The 18,600-nt window shown below is 34.0% G+C and overlaps 1 protein-coding gene across 2 annotated transcripts in view; it reads left to right on the top strand.

The window, feature by feature from the left end:
* ZDHHC17 (zinc finger DHHC-type containing 17) overlaps positions 1-18,600 on the top strand; it is a 91,416-nt gene that overhangs the window by 53,297 nt on the left and 19,519 nt on the right. For both annotated transcript variants that reach the window (XM_003259574.4, XM_030819935.1), the window contains 4 exons: positions 349-511; positions 6,919-7,044; positions 11,363-11,505; positions 12,851-12,951. In XM_003259574.4, coding sequence (XP_003259622.1) covers positions 349-511; positions 6,919-7,044; positions 11,363-11,505; positions 12,851-12,951 — 533 coding nt within the window. The remainder of the gene's footprint in view (positions 1-348; positions 512-6,918; positions 7,045-11,362; positions 11,506-12,850; positions 12,952-18,600) is intronic.

The following is an 18,600-nucleotide window of genomic DNA, read 5'->3' as shown; positions in this document are numbered from 1 at the left end:
ACTCCAGCCTGGGCGACAGAGCGAGACTCCATCTCAAAAAAAAAAAAAGTTATTCTTTAATTGTGTAAGTATTAATGACATCCATTTCTAGGTCAAAAATAGAAAATATCAGGACCAAGCTGCTTATCCCCTGAAACTATTAATATATTACTTTATATGTGTCATACATACTCAATACTTCATATTAGAATACTGTCTCATTATTGATTTTAAAGTTGTTGAATAGGTTAGAAGTATTCCAAAATGGAATGCTACTGTAAGCATAGTCAGTTTAGTATTTGTAATGATTTCTATAATTGAAATTAGGGTTGTTGTTGTTGTTTGTTTGTTTTTTTTTTTCCTTTTCAGTGTGGATCCAACTAGATTGCTTTTAACATTCAATGTTTCAGTTAACCTTGGTGACAAGTATCACAAAAACACTGCTCTGCATTGGGCAGTGCTAGCAGGGAATACCACAGTCATTAGCCTTCTTCTGGAAGCTGGAGCTAATGTTGATGCCCAGAATATCAAGGTAAAAATATTCTATATTGATAATACTGTATGAAATGTGGCTACTAATATATGAATTCTGTAATAAAACAAGTTTTTCATAGACTGTCAGAGTTGAAAGAAACTTCTTCAATACAGGTTTACAGTTATGCATAATACATTTTATGCATTTACACATTATGCATAATACATTTTAATAATTATTTGACTTGGTTATTTTATCGTCTTATTTTTTTAAAGATCAAGAGATTTAAGTTTGATAAATGCCTTTATGGTGTTTATAGGAGGACCCCCACCCCACCATGGTGGACTAATCCAGGAAAAGTTACAATATTATTTAAGAGCCAAGCACAATTAACATTTGCATTCTGAACATTTAGAAATCAGTAAACATTTTATTAATACATGCAATAAGATTCTATTGCTAGTCTCAAATTTTGGTTCTTTTGATTTTTAAAGCCTCAGGATCCACCATGTCTTTCAGCAACGAACTCGTTCTGTGAAATTACTTTAAACATCTTTTAATAATATGCATTCATATGTAACTATACCCATTGACAAATGTTCTTTAATTTTGGCTATAATTTATAGTATTTTCTGAGTTATGTTTCTTAAATTTCTAAGAGATACGTGCTAATTAAATATGAAGGGGGTTCAAGACACATACTAATCTGAAATGACCAATCAAAAAGTAGGTTATCTCCTGCTGGATCAGGTTGTTGTTTATGTTCCAGTGAATAGTTTGTTCTTCTTTGATTCAGTTACTTTAAGAGGAGAAGGATAAACTACTAAAATAATATAACTTAGGCTAGTTTTATGGAGCATAATTTGTTAAGCTTATCAATTTTTAGAAATAGTCTAATTACAAACATTTAGTTAAAAGTAAATTAATATTGGAAACCATAAGATATTGATAAAATCATATATATTTTTCTTTCTTCTAAAAAAATTACAAGTCTTCTTGTCCCTAACAGAAGTGATCAGAACAGTTCTGTATCTGCCACTAAACATAGGGAAAGAAGAAAGTCAGCATATCGTAGTGCCTGATATGCGATGGGCACTCTAGGTGTTTATTGACTGAGTAAATGAAGATTTATGTAGTCTTGAGTTTTACCTAAAGTAGTTTTCATGACTGCTAGGATACCTCTGCCACTTCAGAAATTACAGAGAGAAATGTTTGCTTTTTAAATGTTTTTAAATAGGATGCTCTTAAAAGTTTATAACACTGGAATGAGTAAATTAGCTGACCCCAGGTCTGAAGGTTAAGAAAAGAGAAGTTTGACTAAACCTGATCAATATACTTAAAAGAAAATTATGTGAGATTACCTCATGTTTTATTATCTGAATTAAGAGTGTTACTACTTTTTTTATCTTTGCTACCAGACAGCCATTCCTAAGGTGATGAGGCACAAGGAATACATTTAAAGATACTTAGTATTATTGAAAAAACAGGATTAATTTTAGTTTGACAAGTAGTAAGACTCTGTAGACCTTCTGCCTATAGCCATATCAGTATACTGAAATTATAGTAATACCAAAGAATTATGACAGTAAGATGACTACACAATTCTGGAGTTTGAAACTAGTAGTGTATATTTTTAGAGCTTTTAAAAGTATATTTTCTGTTCATATAAAATTAGGTTAAATTCAGTCACAGTCATTGGGATTTGAGGTATGTTTTTAAATTCAATGTCTTTTCAAGTAAATAATGAAGACTTGTACTTCTCATTAGCCATTGCATAAACTTTTAAATTACTCTTAGTAAAAGGAAAATCTACAGCAAATTTCAACAGAAAGTTAATGATAAGAGTAGAGATATTTAAAATTATTTAAATGATTTTGAACTTTGTATTTTTAATGTTTTATAGGTTCAGGCACAAGAGTTATTTGGTACCAAGAAACAATGAAATAGAATGTAGCTTCCTTAACTGTTATTGTAGTTCATGCGAATACTTTCCAGAGTCTACATTACATTGTCTATAATTGAGCTAATTATTGTGCCTTAGAGCTTTTAAATTCATTTTTTTTTTCTAGTTATTTTCTTTTTATTAATGGTTTAACTTTATCTGTCACATGTAATCGAGGTTGGCTATTGACAAAAAATTTTTTTCATGTAATTCCCTGGTAGCTTCTGGAGTGATGGTACTTCTAAAGAAAATAAAGTCTAAGGAATTATTGTATTTGCTCAGGGAGCATTTCTACTTTCAGGGGAAAAATTACCTATATCTACACTGGTGACAAAGTAGATTTTTGTTTTAAAATGCACTTTGTATGTAATTAAAAAGATGAAATGAGTATCAAATGCCTTTTTTTAAAAATGGGGATCTGCCTCAGAGGCATTCCCAACATTCTTAAGTCTTATCACCTTCTAATAGAAACCATGTATTTATTCATTCAGCAAATTCTTGTTCAATGGTGGGTGGTGGGCAGTCACATTGTTCAAGACAGATAAGGTCCCTATTCTTTCAGAATGTATATTCTATTGAGGAAACAGCCAGTAAGTGAATAACAATAAAAGGCAAATGTGATAGAATGACTGGGATGGAAGGACCACATCTGGTGAGAGTGATTTGGGAATGCCTCTGAGGAGATGACATTTGCTTTCAGAATTATGTAATGAGAAGGGATCAGTTATACAGAGCTACGTGGGAAAAAACTTTCCATGTAGAGGAACATGCAAGTGCAAGGTCCTAAACAGGAGTAAGATTGCCATATTTGAGGTGCAGAAATAAGGACAGTGTGGCCAGAGTACAGTGAGCAAGATGGTGAAGTCACTTGAGAAAGGCAGGTGCTGTATCATGCAGTGCGATAATAAAGAGCTTTAATTGTATTCTCAGTCATGGGAAACAGCTGAAAGGATTTATGTAGGCTGATTATATGATCTGCTTTTTGTTTTAAATATTTTTTAAACATTACTTTGGTTGATGTATGGAGAATGCATTGAAGAGTTAAGAAAATGGAAAAGATGGAGATCAGTTAGGCTGTTGCCATAAATCAGACAAGTGATAATGTTAGCTTAGCCTAGGATCAGAGGAGTAGAGGTAGAGAGAAATGACTGGATTTGGAGAGGATATTTTAAAGTAGAAATAAGAAAGTAGATTAGGTATGAGGATAAAAGAAACCACCATTGATGACTTAGGTTTTGTTTTGGGTAACTGAGCATCTTGTGATATCATATGTTGAGATTGTGAAGACTGAAGGAGAAGTACTTTTTGGGGTGAAGGTGATAGGAATTGGTTCTGTTTGGTAATATTTAATTTGAAGTGGTGTCTTAGCCGTGTGAACTATTAAGCTAATTAAGTAAACTTAAATTGCTGCCAATTTTGAAAAGGAAACATTTATTTAAAAAAATACCTAGAATATTTGTCCAGGAATCTAACCAAATTTATTTATACCTATACTTTTTCCATTTTTAAGAAAGAATCTTGTTGATATAATGGATTATAACAATAAGATGCAGCCTGCAAATCTGGCTATGGCTTTAATAGCTATAAAAAGTTATATTTTTCAAAGAATATGAAAAATTATGCTTTGTGTTATAATAATTCTATAAGATCCCCTTTCCCTAAAATACCTATTTTCTATATATGATTAAGTTTCTTAGAAATCTTTCTTTATATTAACTAGAGATTTACCTTCACATATTAGTTACTCAGTTCTTTTCATGTATAAACAAATGTTCCTTTATCAAAACAAGATAGAACTTACTTTAAAGACAATTTATACTAAATGAGGCCGGGCACTGTGGCTCACGCCTGTAATCCCAGCACTTTGGGAGGCCGAGGCGGGCAGATCACCTGAGGTCAGGAGTTTGAGACCAGCCTGAACATGGAGAAACCCCATCTTTACTAAAAATACAAAATTAGCTGGGCGTGGTGGTGCATGTCTGTAATCCCAGCTACTCGAGAGGCTGAGGCAGGAGAGTTGCTTGAACCTGAGAGGTGGAGGTTGCGGTAAACCAAGATCGTGCCATTGCACTCCAGCCTGGGCAACAAGAGTGAAACTCCGTCTTAAAAAAAAAAAAAAAAAAAAAAAAGACTATACTAAATGATAGGTAACTTTAAAATTGCTGTTTTCATCTTTAGAAGGATCAGGAATAGCTGTATACCCTAGGTTTTTTTATCTGGAGTCCCCCCAGTAGACTGGTTGCAGGAGGTGTGGGTCCACGGACCCCTGAAATTGTTGAAAAAAAGTTACTTGTATCAGCATTTTTCTGGGAAGAAGAAAAGTGGCTGTCATCAGAAAAGACTCAGAAGAATTTAAGAACCAAGCCCCTAGATAATAGCTACATGAAATAGATTTAAATCTGTTCTTGTAAAGCAACAACAGGGGAAACAAATGATTTGGAATACTAAGAATAAAAAACAAAACACAATTATGGCCTACCCAGTAAGCCCTTTTGTGGTAGTATCTCATTTGTGATTAAAAAAATAATAATCCTTAGCATATGTTTTTGGTTATACTGATAAATTTAGATGAATTGAGTTTGGAAGGAACAGTTAATCTCTGAGTGCTGCCCAAGCAGTTATAATCTTTTCTTTCTAAAATTATCAAAGGACATAGTTTTTAGCTTATACAGAATATAAAATTACTGAGCTGTGTTCATTAATGTATCGAAAGACCTCTTGAAATTAGGTAAGAAACTGTTCTTAGAAAATAGTTTTGTATTACCTCTTAAATACCTGACCTAAATGGTCTCCAAAGAAAAATTGTTTTAAACTTTGACAATGAAATTCAACCTTACGTAGGTGAAATGTTGAGTGATCTTACCCCCAACCATAATGTTTATCTGACCAAAACCTTTGAATGATTTCTTTTATTAACAGTTACATAGTCTATAATTACTCCATGTAGATTCTTGCTGTTGTTGCTATTGTTAGTATTATTTATTATTTTGGCTGAGACATGGAGTGATCAAATAAATATAGACTTAACTCAGAACCCTGGTTTTAATATACTTCTTTAAATGAATTGAGTGTTTATTTTACCAGCTGAATAAAAGAACTATACAAAAATAGTTAGATGACTAGAGGAGTAGTTGAAAGATATTTTAAAGCTCCCTCAATCTTTTTGTCTAGGCAATCCTTAGGTGTCACATGGCCCTCTAGTGGAAGGGATGCTCAGCTGGACCGAGGCAACTGCAGGATATTCCCGGGGAGTTGTTACCCAAGGGATTGCTTTTATTCAGGTAATCTTTATAGTTTGGATTAATTAGCTGGTTCTGACAACTTAGGTGATGGAATTTTGGAATAGGTAAGGCACTATTTTAAAGTAAATATCCCTATTTGTGGAAGACTCCTAGATTAGCCCATTTCTTATTAAATACCATTGATCTTTAAAGGATTGGTTGGGCTTTTTGTTGTTATTGTTGTTTTGTAATAGTTGTTGCTGTTGGTGGCAGTGGTGTGTTTTATTTTGTTTATTTTTATTTTATAATATTAAATAAACTCTATACTTAATAAGTAATCATCCCTCATAAATAAGGCACCCCCAGGCTCTTTATTGCTTTATTCTTTTTGACCTTGTTTTTGGAAATAAAATTTCAGTGTTTTTTACTTTTTAAAAGTAATTTTGAATATTCATCTTTACATTCTTGAAACTTTGGTAAGCATTTAAAGTTTTGCTTTTTTATTTGAAGAAGTAGTTAAATAGTGGAACACATTAAATAGAATGGAAATGTAGGTGTCTGACTAATTTGCAAAAGGAGAAATAAGATTTTAAATTTTAAATTAGTTAAGGCAAAAAGAAGCATAGACCTAAAATTGGGAATACTTATTTGTTTCTTACTTTGATACATTTTATTCCTATCATGTAAATTCCCTGGCATTCTGTTTCTTAGGGTTAGAGGGAGATACAAATTCATAACTTGAATTTGCTATTTTTTTAAATAATTTCTCATTTACTTTGGAAACTTGTGGATGGGTGAACGAATATAAATCAAGCATGCCAGTACAATAGTGGTAGAAGTAGAGACTGACTTTTCCTTTTCTTTCCTATTCTCTTCTGAAGACTCTTATCATTGTTGAAATAAAACTGAGATATTTCTGGCAACTTGATAATATAGCAAGGTGTTTTGTAGCAATAATTATTACTAATGAAATTTTTAAAGAATATGAAATAACTGATAAACTTAGTGATAGCCTCTGATCCAGCAGGTACTAAAATACCTACTTTTTGATTTGCTCTCTAATACGTCAAAATGCAGGCAAAAAAAATCTACAGAATATGACGAGAAAATACATTTTGTGATTATTCTTTGGGAAAGCATAATAAGAAATATATAATGATGCAGGTATTTTTAGTAATTTACACAATGTCAAAACAACGTTAATAGGGCAGTAAATTAATTTTTATAGAAGTTCTTTAAAGGTAACTAAGATAGCCTGCTTTTAAACTTTTAATAGGAATTTCTTCTATTTATATTATCAGGGCGAATCAGCGCTTGATTTGGCAAAACAGAGAAAAAATGTGTGGATGATCAACCACTTACAAGAGGCAAGGCAAGCAAAAGGATATGACAATCCGTCCTTCCTTAGAAAGCTGAAAGCTGATAAGGTAAACTCATAACTGAAGATTTTTTTTTTTTTTGAGAGACGGAGTTTCGCTCTTGTTGCCCAGGCTGGAGTGCAGTGGCAAGATTTTGGCTCACTGCAACCCCTGCCTCTCGGTTTAAAGTGATTCTTGTGCCTCAGCCTCCTGAGTAGTTGGGATTACAGGTGCCCATCACCATGCCCAGCTAATTTTTGTATTTTTTTACTACAGACGGGGGGTTTCACCATGTTGGCCATGGTGACTTCAGGTGACTTCACCTGACTTCAAGTGATCCTCCCACCTCGGCCTCCCAAAGTGCTGGGAATACAGGCATGAGCCACCGCACCCGGCTGAAGATTTTCGATACATAATTTTTTAAGTAGGATTCTTAGGCACACTTAACTTAGCATGAGTATTTACAGCCTTTAATTTTGTCATTTCTCAATGTAATTTTTAAGATATTATTATACTCAGAATAAATGAAGGTAAATAACAAAGTTTCCAAGGGCTCTTACCTACGTGGTTGGTGACCTTTTGGGGCTGTCTAATAATTAAGAAGGATGTGTATATATGAAATTATTTAAATCTCCATCAGCTTCTCGTGTAAATTTTGGTTCATTGATTCAACTGGCCTTTGTTAAGTAATAGATAAAAATAAAGGTTTTTCTAGTGAATGCTCATTTGTTAGTATGATAATAAATTGTGAAATAACTTAGTTCTAATACATATCTTTTTAAACTACTCAAAACTCCAGCTCTGACTTGAGCTTTGCATTCTTTTGTGGTATGTTGTATACCTTTTTTCAGAGAGAGAACTTATATTCTTGACTTTTCTATGGAAAACTCATTTTAGATCATCCATATACCTTCAGTTTTAAATTGTATGACTGTTGGCTCAGTTGCCTAATTATAATAATATGATACTAAAACTTAGAATATTTTCCCCCAGAGAGGGGGTCTAGGTTCTGTACAATCTTATTTCCCACAAAAAAGAAGCTAATTGCCTTAGAGTTTCTTTATGTACCTAAATAATTGTCAAGATGTCTGCTAACTTGTCAGTAATCACAACTTGAGTGGCATTAAGTCTTGAGTACCATCTTTTGTATATCATGTTTAGGCTGTTCTAGTGACAGTGTTGATTATTTAAAGTTAATATTGATCTATCTGTTACCAAGGCAAAAAGACAAATTTAGGATAAAGAGAAGCACCCTTGAAAGCAGTGCCTCCTTTATTTATAGGAGTTTGGACTCCTTTGATCAGTTGAAAAGTCCACTGGTCCATTACTTAGAAGAATTAGATTCATAGTTTATAAACTTGGCTGTTTTCAGCCCTATAAGCCGAGAATAATGAACAATTTTTGCATGCCATGTTAACTCTTCTATTTAATTATTAGATATGATATAGAAAATCATTTATTTTGTGTTGCTCAGTTTTCTAGGATTTAGAGCAGTTTTGCTCAACAGAGTGAAAAATGGCTGTCTTATGATAATTAGGCTAGTAATAAAAATATCTTGTGTTGCTTTGGAAAATCCCACAATATTGGCGCTTTCATTTTGTTGAATGTGAATATTTTGAAGTTTCATTTTATATATATATACGACACACATATAGTCATAAATGACTTACAAATTTTAGATGTTGCATTAATACGTAAAGTTATTTATAGCATTATTAAACTATACATCAGGTTTATGTGTTTGGATATGATTTTTTAAAAAAGAGAACTTCATTAAAAGTTTAGTGCAATTTTAACATTTGTATACCATTGTGGTCAGTTCAGAAATGGAGTTTCTTTCCTGTTTTTTTTTCATTAGTAGCTTTAAATATATTAAAATTTTTATAAAGGTTACTTTTAAAAACCTATGATGATTGGGAGAGTGATCTTTAAAGGTTGAAAGTAACCATCATATATTTAAAAATTATGATGATTAGGGGACCTGTGAGATGAAGCATCTATAATTATGTAGACTGTTCTCTCTTTTTCCATGTCACATTGGAAAAGTTTCAGTCATTAACATGTTTTGATTTGCTAGCCTATGAATTGTGTTTTATATTTAAAACTAAAAAAGAAAATAGTGACACCTAGGACTCAATAGTGTTTTATTTTAAGAAGTCATTCCCTTAAAAATAAAAATGTCATTCCAAAAGGGGGAAAATATTTTTGAATAGTGCTGGTAGACAGATAAAGAGGGAATCTTTAGCCAGGCGTGGTAGTGCGCCTGTAGTCCCAGCTACTAGGGAGGCAGAGGCAGGAGGATTTGTTGAGCTCGGAAGGTTGAGGCTGCAGTGAGCCAAGATCATGCCACTGCACTCCAGCCTGGGTGACTGAGTGAGACCTTGTCTCCAAAAAAAAATAAAGGGGGACAATCTTTTTAGAAAACAATTTAAAAATATCTTAGATTTTTTTAAGTAAAAGGATTTTAGACAGGCATATTTACGGACTTCTTAATAAGTTGGAGGGGCATCTTTAAATTAGTCTTTAGAGGGGATTTGGGAGTAGGAGGGAAGTTGGCTATAAAAGGGCAATATGAGGAATCCTTTTAAGTAGTGGAAATATTCTGTATCTGGAATATATCAAGGTTAGTTTCCTGGTTGTGATATGCTACTGTTACCATTGTTGTGATATGCTACTGTGATATGCTAGATGTTACCATTGGGGGACAAAGGATATTTAGGATCTATCTGTGTTATTTATTACAACTGCGTGTGAATCTATAATTATTCCAAAGTAAGAAGTTTAATTTAAAAAGAGGCTTCTGAATCTAGGTGGTGGATAGACTTCACTATATAGTTCTTTCAAATTTACTATATAGTTGAAAATTTTCCTAATAAAATATAGGAGAAAACAGATTTCTCACATAGCAGCGCATCACCATTATATTTTTATAGTACCATTTTATGTACCCATACACTCTCTCCTGAGTAGTAAATCTTCTCTAATGTCTTGATATAAAGTTCATACTTATTAGAAAAAAGAATTGGATTAGTTTTTTTGCTACAGCATAAAATTAAAGCCTGAAATTGATGTTTAATTATTACTCTAAGTTAAAATTACACATTTAGTTCAGAAAATGAATTACAGTAGTCAAATTGGGGAAGACATGGTCATTTATATGAAAAAAAAAATCCCACTTATTTCAGTGGAAGCCGATAGAATGAAAGGGGTGCTAAAAATGTGTAATATAACCTTAGCTTTTAGAAAGATAAATATTCAGTAAGGAAAGTAGTGTTCATACTCTGCTTTGTTAGACCACAGCTGGTTTTTTTTTTTTTCTTTTGGTGTGTGTGACAGGGTTTCATTTTGTTGCCCAGGCTCACGGCAGCCTTGACCCTTGACTTCTCTGGGCTCAGGTGATCCGCCCACCTCAGGCTCCCAAGTAGCTGGGACTACAGTACAGGTGCGTGCTACCATGCCCAGATAATTTTTGTATTTTTTGTAGAGACATGTTTTTGCCATGTTGCCCAGGCTGCCCTACAACTCCTGGGCTCAAGCGATTCTCTCATTTAGGCCTCCCAAAGTGTTGGGATTAAAGGCATGAGCCACCATGCCCTGCCTTGAATATCTTACATAGTTTTGTGACCTAAGGTAACTGAGCAGAGACTTGATAACTGGCTATAAGTTTGTGAAGGGCTCTTACATGGAAGAGGCTGTAGACTTTCTTTGGTTGCTATAAAGATAAAATTGTGATAGAAGTTACGAGGAGTTATGTAGGTTTTATACTTACAAGTATGGACTTTCTAACAACCAGACCAGTACAGAAATGAAATGAAAATACCTTTGGAGTATTGAGCACTCTGCCTTGATCTTTGTCCAGAGACACATCTTTTCATTCAGTGAACTCTAGGAGCCTATGGATTGTTTGCATTTATTCTTTATCTCATTTTAAGATTTTAATATGCTATTTATCATTTGAAATGTCTACTCCAGGCAAGCATCGTCAGGTTTCCTTATGTAATATAATTCTTATACTATCAGTCATTCTAGTTGTCCTTGTCTCCCTGGTTATCAGTGCCCCTGTTAAAAAGGGGTGGTATTTTTCATGAACTGTTTGCTAGCCAGTTTATGTGTTAAGCAGGTAGTACTGTCTTCTGTATTTAACCATATAGAACCCACTGCTATAACTTCTGTTCTTATTTTCCACGAGTTTAGCAGTTACTTAAAATTGTTCAATGCCTGTCTCCAGAAGACAGACACCAGCATCTTGAATAGTACTGATACATAGCATGCAAATTTGAATGAATGAATTTCACCCGCTGTTGCATGCCTTCACAAAGGTAACAATGATTCAGATTGAGATTACTAGAAACATGCAAAAACTTTCTAATTTTTTGTTTCTATACAGGAATTTCGGCAGAAAGTAATGTTAGGAACTCCTTTCCTAGTTATTTGGCTGGTTGGGTTTATAGCAGACCTAAATATTGATTCTTGGCTCATTAAAGGGCTAATGTATGGTGGTGTTTGGGCTACAGTACAGTTTCTTTCAAAGTAAGTGTGTTGTTTTTAACTATATTTTAAACTGTACATGAAATAATATAATTTGTACTCTTGTATAAAATTAATGTTTTGTATGTTGTACATTTGATCTTTATTTAAATAATTTAAACATCTATATGTGAAATCTGAGATTTTTAAAACATTGTTATGTTATTAAAATGATTCAGAGGCACTTTAATGATAAAAGCTAGCATATAATTTTTAATGCTAAAACATAGTTTGAGAAATATTTGAAATCTTTCAGTAAAAGTAAATTTGAATGTGTTGAACTCTAAGTATAACATACATATTGTTAATTTCTAGGTAATTATAATACTTGAGCTCGCCTTTCTATAGGAATTATATTTTCCTGTAGAAAATAAGGCACAAACGATAAGCAAGGAAGAGGTTTTATTTCTAGTAGCAAGGTAAAGTCTAAGCATAGTTAGGAAGTCGGCTGAGTTTTAAAGATTATTTTCTCCCTCTTTTTTCTTTAAACATCATGATCATTCTGTTTTCTTCTTATTCTTAAGTCTAATTGCTCTTAAGTCTCATTGCTCTAGCCAGCAAACCCAGACAGGTGTCTGTGATCTAGAATTTCCCATCGAATTTCCAATCCTTTAGTATCTTATTTTCACTTGCATTTCAGAAAAGAATTCTGAAAATAATTCACACAGAGATGAGAATGACTAGTATGATAATATGCTGAGTGGCTTAAATCTAGTTAGTGAATCTCATTTTAGTATTTCTAGGAGCTCCAAGAGGTATAAATAGGAAGTCACTAAGACTTCCTGCCTATATGGATAGTTGATTCTGTTTATGTTTAATAAATGGATTAATGTTTATTTTTTCCCAATTTTAAGTATTAAAAACACAACCCTTCAGTTTCACTAAGTTGGCCAGTTCATTCTACTTGAAAAGATGTGCTCCAACTTTTGCTGGAGTGTTATAAGTAAGGAGAAATAATGAAACAGAGAAAAATGTGAGGCTTGGTTTGTATTCATTTGTCAAAATTTTAACACATCTTTGGTGAATAATATGCTGGATGATAGCTACTATATATACTAAAGTCAGTTATTGACTTTAAGAGAATAGGAGTGCACTAAAATTCTGAAATTGAAAAGTATGTGGAATATAATTTAAATTTGGGGGGAATTAAAAGGAACTTCAGAATCTTGCTGAGTCCTTCAGCTGTGAACTAATTTTTATTGATGACTGAAAAATTAAGCATCCTGAACTCTGGATTCTGGTGAATCCAATGCTTACTATACAAAATGTATGTCATTTTCGTTTAAATAAATATTCATTTTTACAATGAAATATAGAGCTCATATTTTATAAAACTTGTGTTTTACAGATCCTTTTTTGATCATTCAATGCATAGTGCATTGCCCCTTGGGATATATTTGGCAACCAAATTCTGGATGTATGTGACGTGGTTCTTCTGGTTTTGGAATGATATCCTTTGGTTATAAAGATCATACCTGAAACAAATTTTGTTTGTTACTTGAACAGATGTTTAATAATTTGACATTAGGACTGAACTACTCATTCATAATACATTAGTGTTCCTAGAAAAATTAGTAAACGAATATAAATAATGTTTTTAAATATTTAATAGGTTGCTTTTGAAAGCTGTCTTTAATAACAGCATATAAATAATAGTAGCTATCACTTATTGAGTGTTTAAAAGGCATTTTTGACTACTCATTTAATTGACATTTCATAAATTAGTATTGTTATCCCCCTTTCCCCCCTTTTTGTTCTGTATTTTTTATTTTTATAGATTCAGGGGTTATATGTGAAGGTTTGTTATAGGGATATATTGTGTAATGGAGAAAAGAACAAGCATCCTCATTTCAAAAAATGGGTAAAGGACACAAACACAGACAGACGTTTCTCCAAGGACATACAAGTGGCCAAACATGAAACAATGTTGGACGTCACTAATCATCAGAGAAATGCAAATTAAAACTACAGTCTCACACCAGTCAGAATAGCTATTTTTATAAGGCCAAAAAGCAACAAGATGTCGAGGATGCAGAGAAAAAGGAACGCTGTTGGTGGGAATGTAAATGAGTACAACCTCTATGGAAAACAGTATGGCGATTTCTCAAAGAACTAAAGATAGAACTACTGGCTGGGCGCTGCAGCTCACGCCTGTAATTTCAGCACTTTGGGAGGTCAAGGTGAGTGGATCACGAGGTCAGGAGTTTGAAACAAGACTGGCCAATATGGTGAAACCCCATCTCTACTAAAAATACAAAAATTAGCCAAGTGTGGTGGCACGTGCCTGTAGTCCCAGCTACTCGGGAGGCTGAGGCAGTAGAATTGGTTGAACCCGAGAGGCGGAGGAGGTTGCAGAGAGCTGAGATGCGCCACTGCACTCCAGCCTGGGTGACAGAGTGAGACTCTTGTCTCGAAAAAAAAAACAACTACCATTTGACTCAGCCATCTCCATTTTACAGTTGAGAAAAATTTAGGCTTAACGAGTCTTAGTCTCTAATCAAGTTGGGATTGAAACTTGTATTTTTCTAACCAAATATATTTTAAGCCTTTCTACCAAATGGTGATTTTTATGTTTTGGTATCAAACTATTTTCTCTAAATATTTTTTTAATACCACTACTTATTTTGTTGTGGTAAAGAAGAGTTAATCTTCTCTCCCCACCTCTTTTGCCTTCATGAAAAGGTGTTTCATCTCTTTTGCCTTCATGAAAAGCATGTAATGCTGTATTTTCACACATTTGCTAACTTGAGCAAATTATCAGTGTAGTATGCTTACCCTATTTAAAGAAAATTTTAATTTTTTTAACCTGTTCCCCAGGTTGGAGTGCAGTGGCACAGTCATGGCTCACTGCAGCTTGAACTCCTGAGCTCCAGCAATCTGTCTGCCTCAGCCTCCCAAGCAGCTGGGACTACAGGCATGCACCACCACGACTGGCTAATATACTTTTTAAAACTAATATAATTGAAATTGTAACTGTGCCTGTGTGCCAATAAAGAAAGCAAGACAATGCCAATTTTTGATATTTTTACATAGAAAAAGTTCAGTCAGCAAGTTAGACTGATTTATTGTAATAAAGGAACATGTTTCATAAGTGTTAATTAAATATTTTTCAAAACATTACAAAAAGTATATGATGTTTTAAATGGTATGCAGTTTTTGGTGACTTGTAACTGTTCTAAACAATTTTAGTTATTAATACCTGGTTTCGTTTCACAGCCTTGCATAATATTGTATTCTTTTTATTAAGTCTTGTGTTTTAGTTGAAACACAAAATGTGCTTATTGTATTTTTGAGACCTAAGGCACAGAATTGTAACTACACTTTTAATTCTTAATATTTTTACTGCATTATGTAATTACTTTCAGAAAGTATAGTACTTTTAAATATTTTCTTAGTTTAAGTGTCTGTTGAAATTCTTCCATGTGGCAGTTTTCACTAGCAAATTCTGGCCTTTTATTATACTTTGACTTAACAATTGTTCCTCAAGGATTTATTAAGCATTAGAATTGCCATATTGGAACACTTAGTATGAGTAAAACAGATCTGTTGGTTTTCATTACCTCATCTGTTTTAAGCTTACAATAAGCATTGACCTCTGAAATGACTTTAGTATTCCAGACATATTTTCTAACTTTGTGTTTCCTAAATTGGACATTAAAGTTTATGTTTGAGGAAAAAACTCAGAATCAGATCTCAAAATAATGTTAAACTGTTTCTATACTCCTGTTATGTGTAAGTGGCAAGAAGCAAGAAAATCAGGAACTTACCAAATAATGAAAAATTAATGCTAGAGAGCATTATATAGTAAAATTTCATTTTTTTCCTTTATTCAGAGTTAGTATAAAATAGCTAAAGCTAGGGAAATAGTATAAAATAGCTAAAACTGGGAATTGAAAATGAGAGGCAGATTTTGAAGGAAAGACCAGAACAATCAAGTCTATCTAGCTTACCCTATTTGAATACTTCTGCCTTTAAAATAGATTGATATAGTTTTCATTTTGTAAATAACATTGAATAAGTTGCATGTAAATTTTTCAAATAGAAATTGCAGTATGAGAATACCAAGTTTTATTCTTACATGTCTGTAAAGGAGAGATAATAGTAGCACTGTCTCCAAGTTCTTGAGCAAATAAACACCTGAGGACATATCTGACACGTAAAAAGTGCTAAATAAGTACACGTTATCATTTCTGATAACTTCTAAAATCTAAGTTTATAGCCAAATTGATTTTAAATATGGATTCACAATTTTTTTGTTTTTGTTTTTTTTGTCTGTTTTTGTGTTGGGTTTGGTTTTGTTTTGTTTTGTTTTGAGATGGAGTCTCGCACTGTCTCCCAGGCTAGAGTGCAATGGCATGATCTTGGCTCACTGCAACCTCTGCCTTCCGGGTTCACATGATTCTCCTGTCTCGGCCTCCCGAGTAGCTGGGATTATAGGTGCACACCAGCATACCTGGTTAATTTCTTAAATTTTTAGTAGAGACAGGGTTTCACTATGTTGGCCAGACTGGTCTTGAACTCCTGACCTGATGATCTGCCCGCCTCGGCCTTCCAAAGTGCTGGGATTACAGGCTTGAGCCGCTGTGCCCAGCCTGTGGTTTTTTTTTTTTTGAGACATGGTCTCACTGTGTCACACCCAGGCTGGAGTGCAGTGGCACAATCATGGCTCACTGCTGCCTCAACCTCCCAGGCTCAGGTTATTCTCCCACCTCAGCCTCCTGAGAAGCTAGGACTACAGGCACAAGCCACCATGCCTGGCTAATTTGCGTATTTTTGTAGAGACTGAGTTTTGCCATGTTGCCCAGGCTAGTCTCAAACTCCTGGGCTCAAGTGGTTCTCTTGCCTCAGCCTCCCAGAGTGCTGGGATTACAAGTGTGAGCCCATGCCTAGCTCACAGTTTATTTGAACATTTGTGTATGTGTAAATGGTACTCATGGAATATGTGATGAAATCACAAATTAATTTAAATACCAATTATGTAAAAGAAAACCGTATACTTTATGTTATAAAGGAGCTGTATCTCTAGGCCCTCTACGATTTTGGAACTATGTTTTTCTCCCAGTTTTTTAAAGCCAGTAAGAGAAGCTTAAGAAACCTCTAGGAAGGGAACAGAAAAGAACACAGAGTAGGTTATAATGGAGGCACAAAGGGTGTTAGACAGGAAATAGCCACAAGGCTTATAATATATGGTGCTGATTCAGGTACCTTGAGATAAAATAGCAGTTGTCCAGGATCACTTCTGATGACCTCAGGCTCCTTTCTGTTGCTTTTACCACTTTTCTTGTGCAACTCATGGCTACATATGTAATTAAAACTGATTTAGACTAGTTTTGAAAACTAGAATTATAGTTGTTTTTCATTATTCACAGTAGTTCTGTAAAGTTGCTGCAAGCACTGAATTAGAATACTGAACCATTGTTCCTAAGAGAAATACAGAGTTAGGTTCCTATGTGGCTCTGGTCACAACAGTATTGATCATCAGTTGATCACTATGTAACCTTGTTTACATGTGTTTCTGTTTTAAAAAACCTTATTTAATATGTATTGTTGATTCATTAATATTGAACTTACAGCCAACAGCACTATAGCTCATTCCTCAATGAAGCTTATCTAACACATGTATTTTTTCTGTAAAGCACATCACAGCCTCCTTGTGCTTAAGAGCATGATAGCACTTCAGCACTGTGCTTGAGGGCCCTTTTAAACAGCAAAATCAACACAAAAGCACAACAGTGTGGCCCTAAATAGACCATGTAAAGGACACTTGTTTATAGTATGAGAACTAAAACAAGACAGAATGTTGCTTTGCTCAGCCTCAGCTGAGATTGTGCACATTGGGTGACTCAAATTTTTCAGTTTTGTTCATGCCCATTGAATTCATGGCACTTTTTCAGTGCCATGAATATTGATTTTGGTGTTACAAATAAATTTTATCAAGGAGGTGTGAGGATCAACTGTATAAACTTTATTTTGGTTTCCTACGTAATATGATACCCAGCTCATTAAGTTACTCAATAAGTGTTTTTATGGTGATAATGAATTTTACATTGATGTAAACTGTTTGTTCTAGTAAGTTCTTACTGTTCCATTCTTTGAATAATTATTTCCCCATAAAACACCTTATGTTTGTTTGGTGCTTTTTGGTTTATAGTTTTTCAGATATATCATTTTACTTGGTTCTCCAAATAATTATTTGATTTTTAAAAAAACTATACAAATCTTAATACCGTTTTCTAACTGATGGGAAGACTGAGGCTCTGAGAAGTTGTTATGTCTTGCTCAAAGTCACATAGGTGGGAAATTATTAAGAGTTTGGTGTTGGACTCAGCTTTCTGGCCTGATTCAGTGTGTCTTCAAATGTCCTTATATTATACTCTGAATATAATTTTAAGTTCATAAATCCTCCTGGAAAACAGTTTGGAAGCCTCTAGAATGATCCTTAAAAATACTCTAATCGGCCAGGCACGGTGGCTTCACGCCTGTAATCCCAGCACTTTGGGAGGCCGAGGCAGGCGGATCACGAGGTCAGGAGATTGAGACCATCCTGGCTAACACGGTGAAACCCCGTCTCTACTAAAAATACAAAGAATTAGCCGGGCATGGTGGCGGGCGCCTGTAGTCCCAGCTATTTGGGAGGCAGAGGCAGGAGAATGGTGTGAACCTGGGGATGCGGAGCTTGCAGTGAGCCGAGATTGCGCCACTGCACTCCAGCCCGGGTGACAGAGCGAGACTCTGTCTCAAAAAAATAATAAATAAAAATAAATACCCTTTGATCTCTTAATCATATGTCAGTAAATAATCAGATGTAAGACCAAGGATTTATTTACAAGGATGTTTCTCTTCGTATTATTTATAGTAGGGGAAAAAATGAAAACAACCTGAATAGCCAACCTAAATAGGGTGAGAGTTTTATCAGTTACGCTACCTATGGAATGGTATTACATAACCACTAAAATACTTTCCTGCCTTAATGAGATGGGCTCATATTTAAGATATAATAAGTGAAAAAATACTAAATTATATTTACAGAATGAAGTTTAAAATGCACAAAGGAAAAGAGCTGGAAGTGAATATGTATCATTTTAGCAGTGGTTATCT

This window comes from Nomascus leucogenys, chromosome 10 (genome assembly GCF_006542625.1).
Source record: "Nomascus leucogenys isolate Asia chromosome 10, Asia_NLE_v1, whole genome shotgun sequence".
NCBI lineage: Eukaryota > Metazoa > Chordata > Mammalia > Primates > Hylobatidae > Nomascus > Nomascus leucogenys.
The sequence above is the reverse complement of the archived record's forward strand: the minus strand, read 5'-3'. Positions and strand labels throughout refer to the sequence as shown.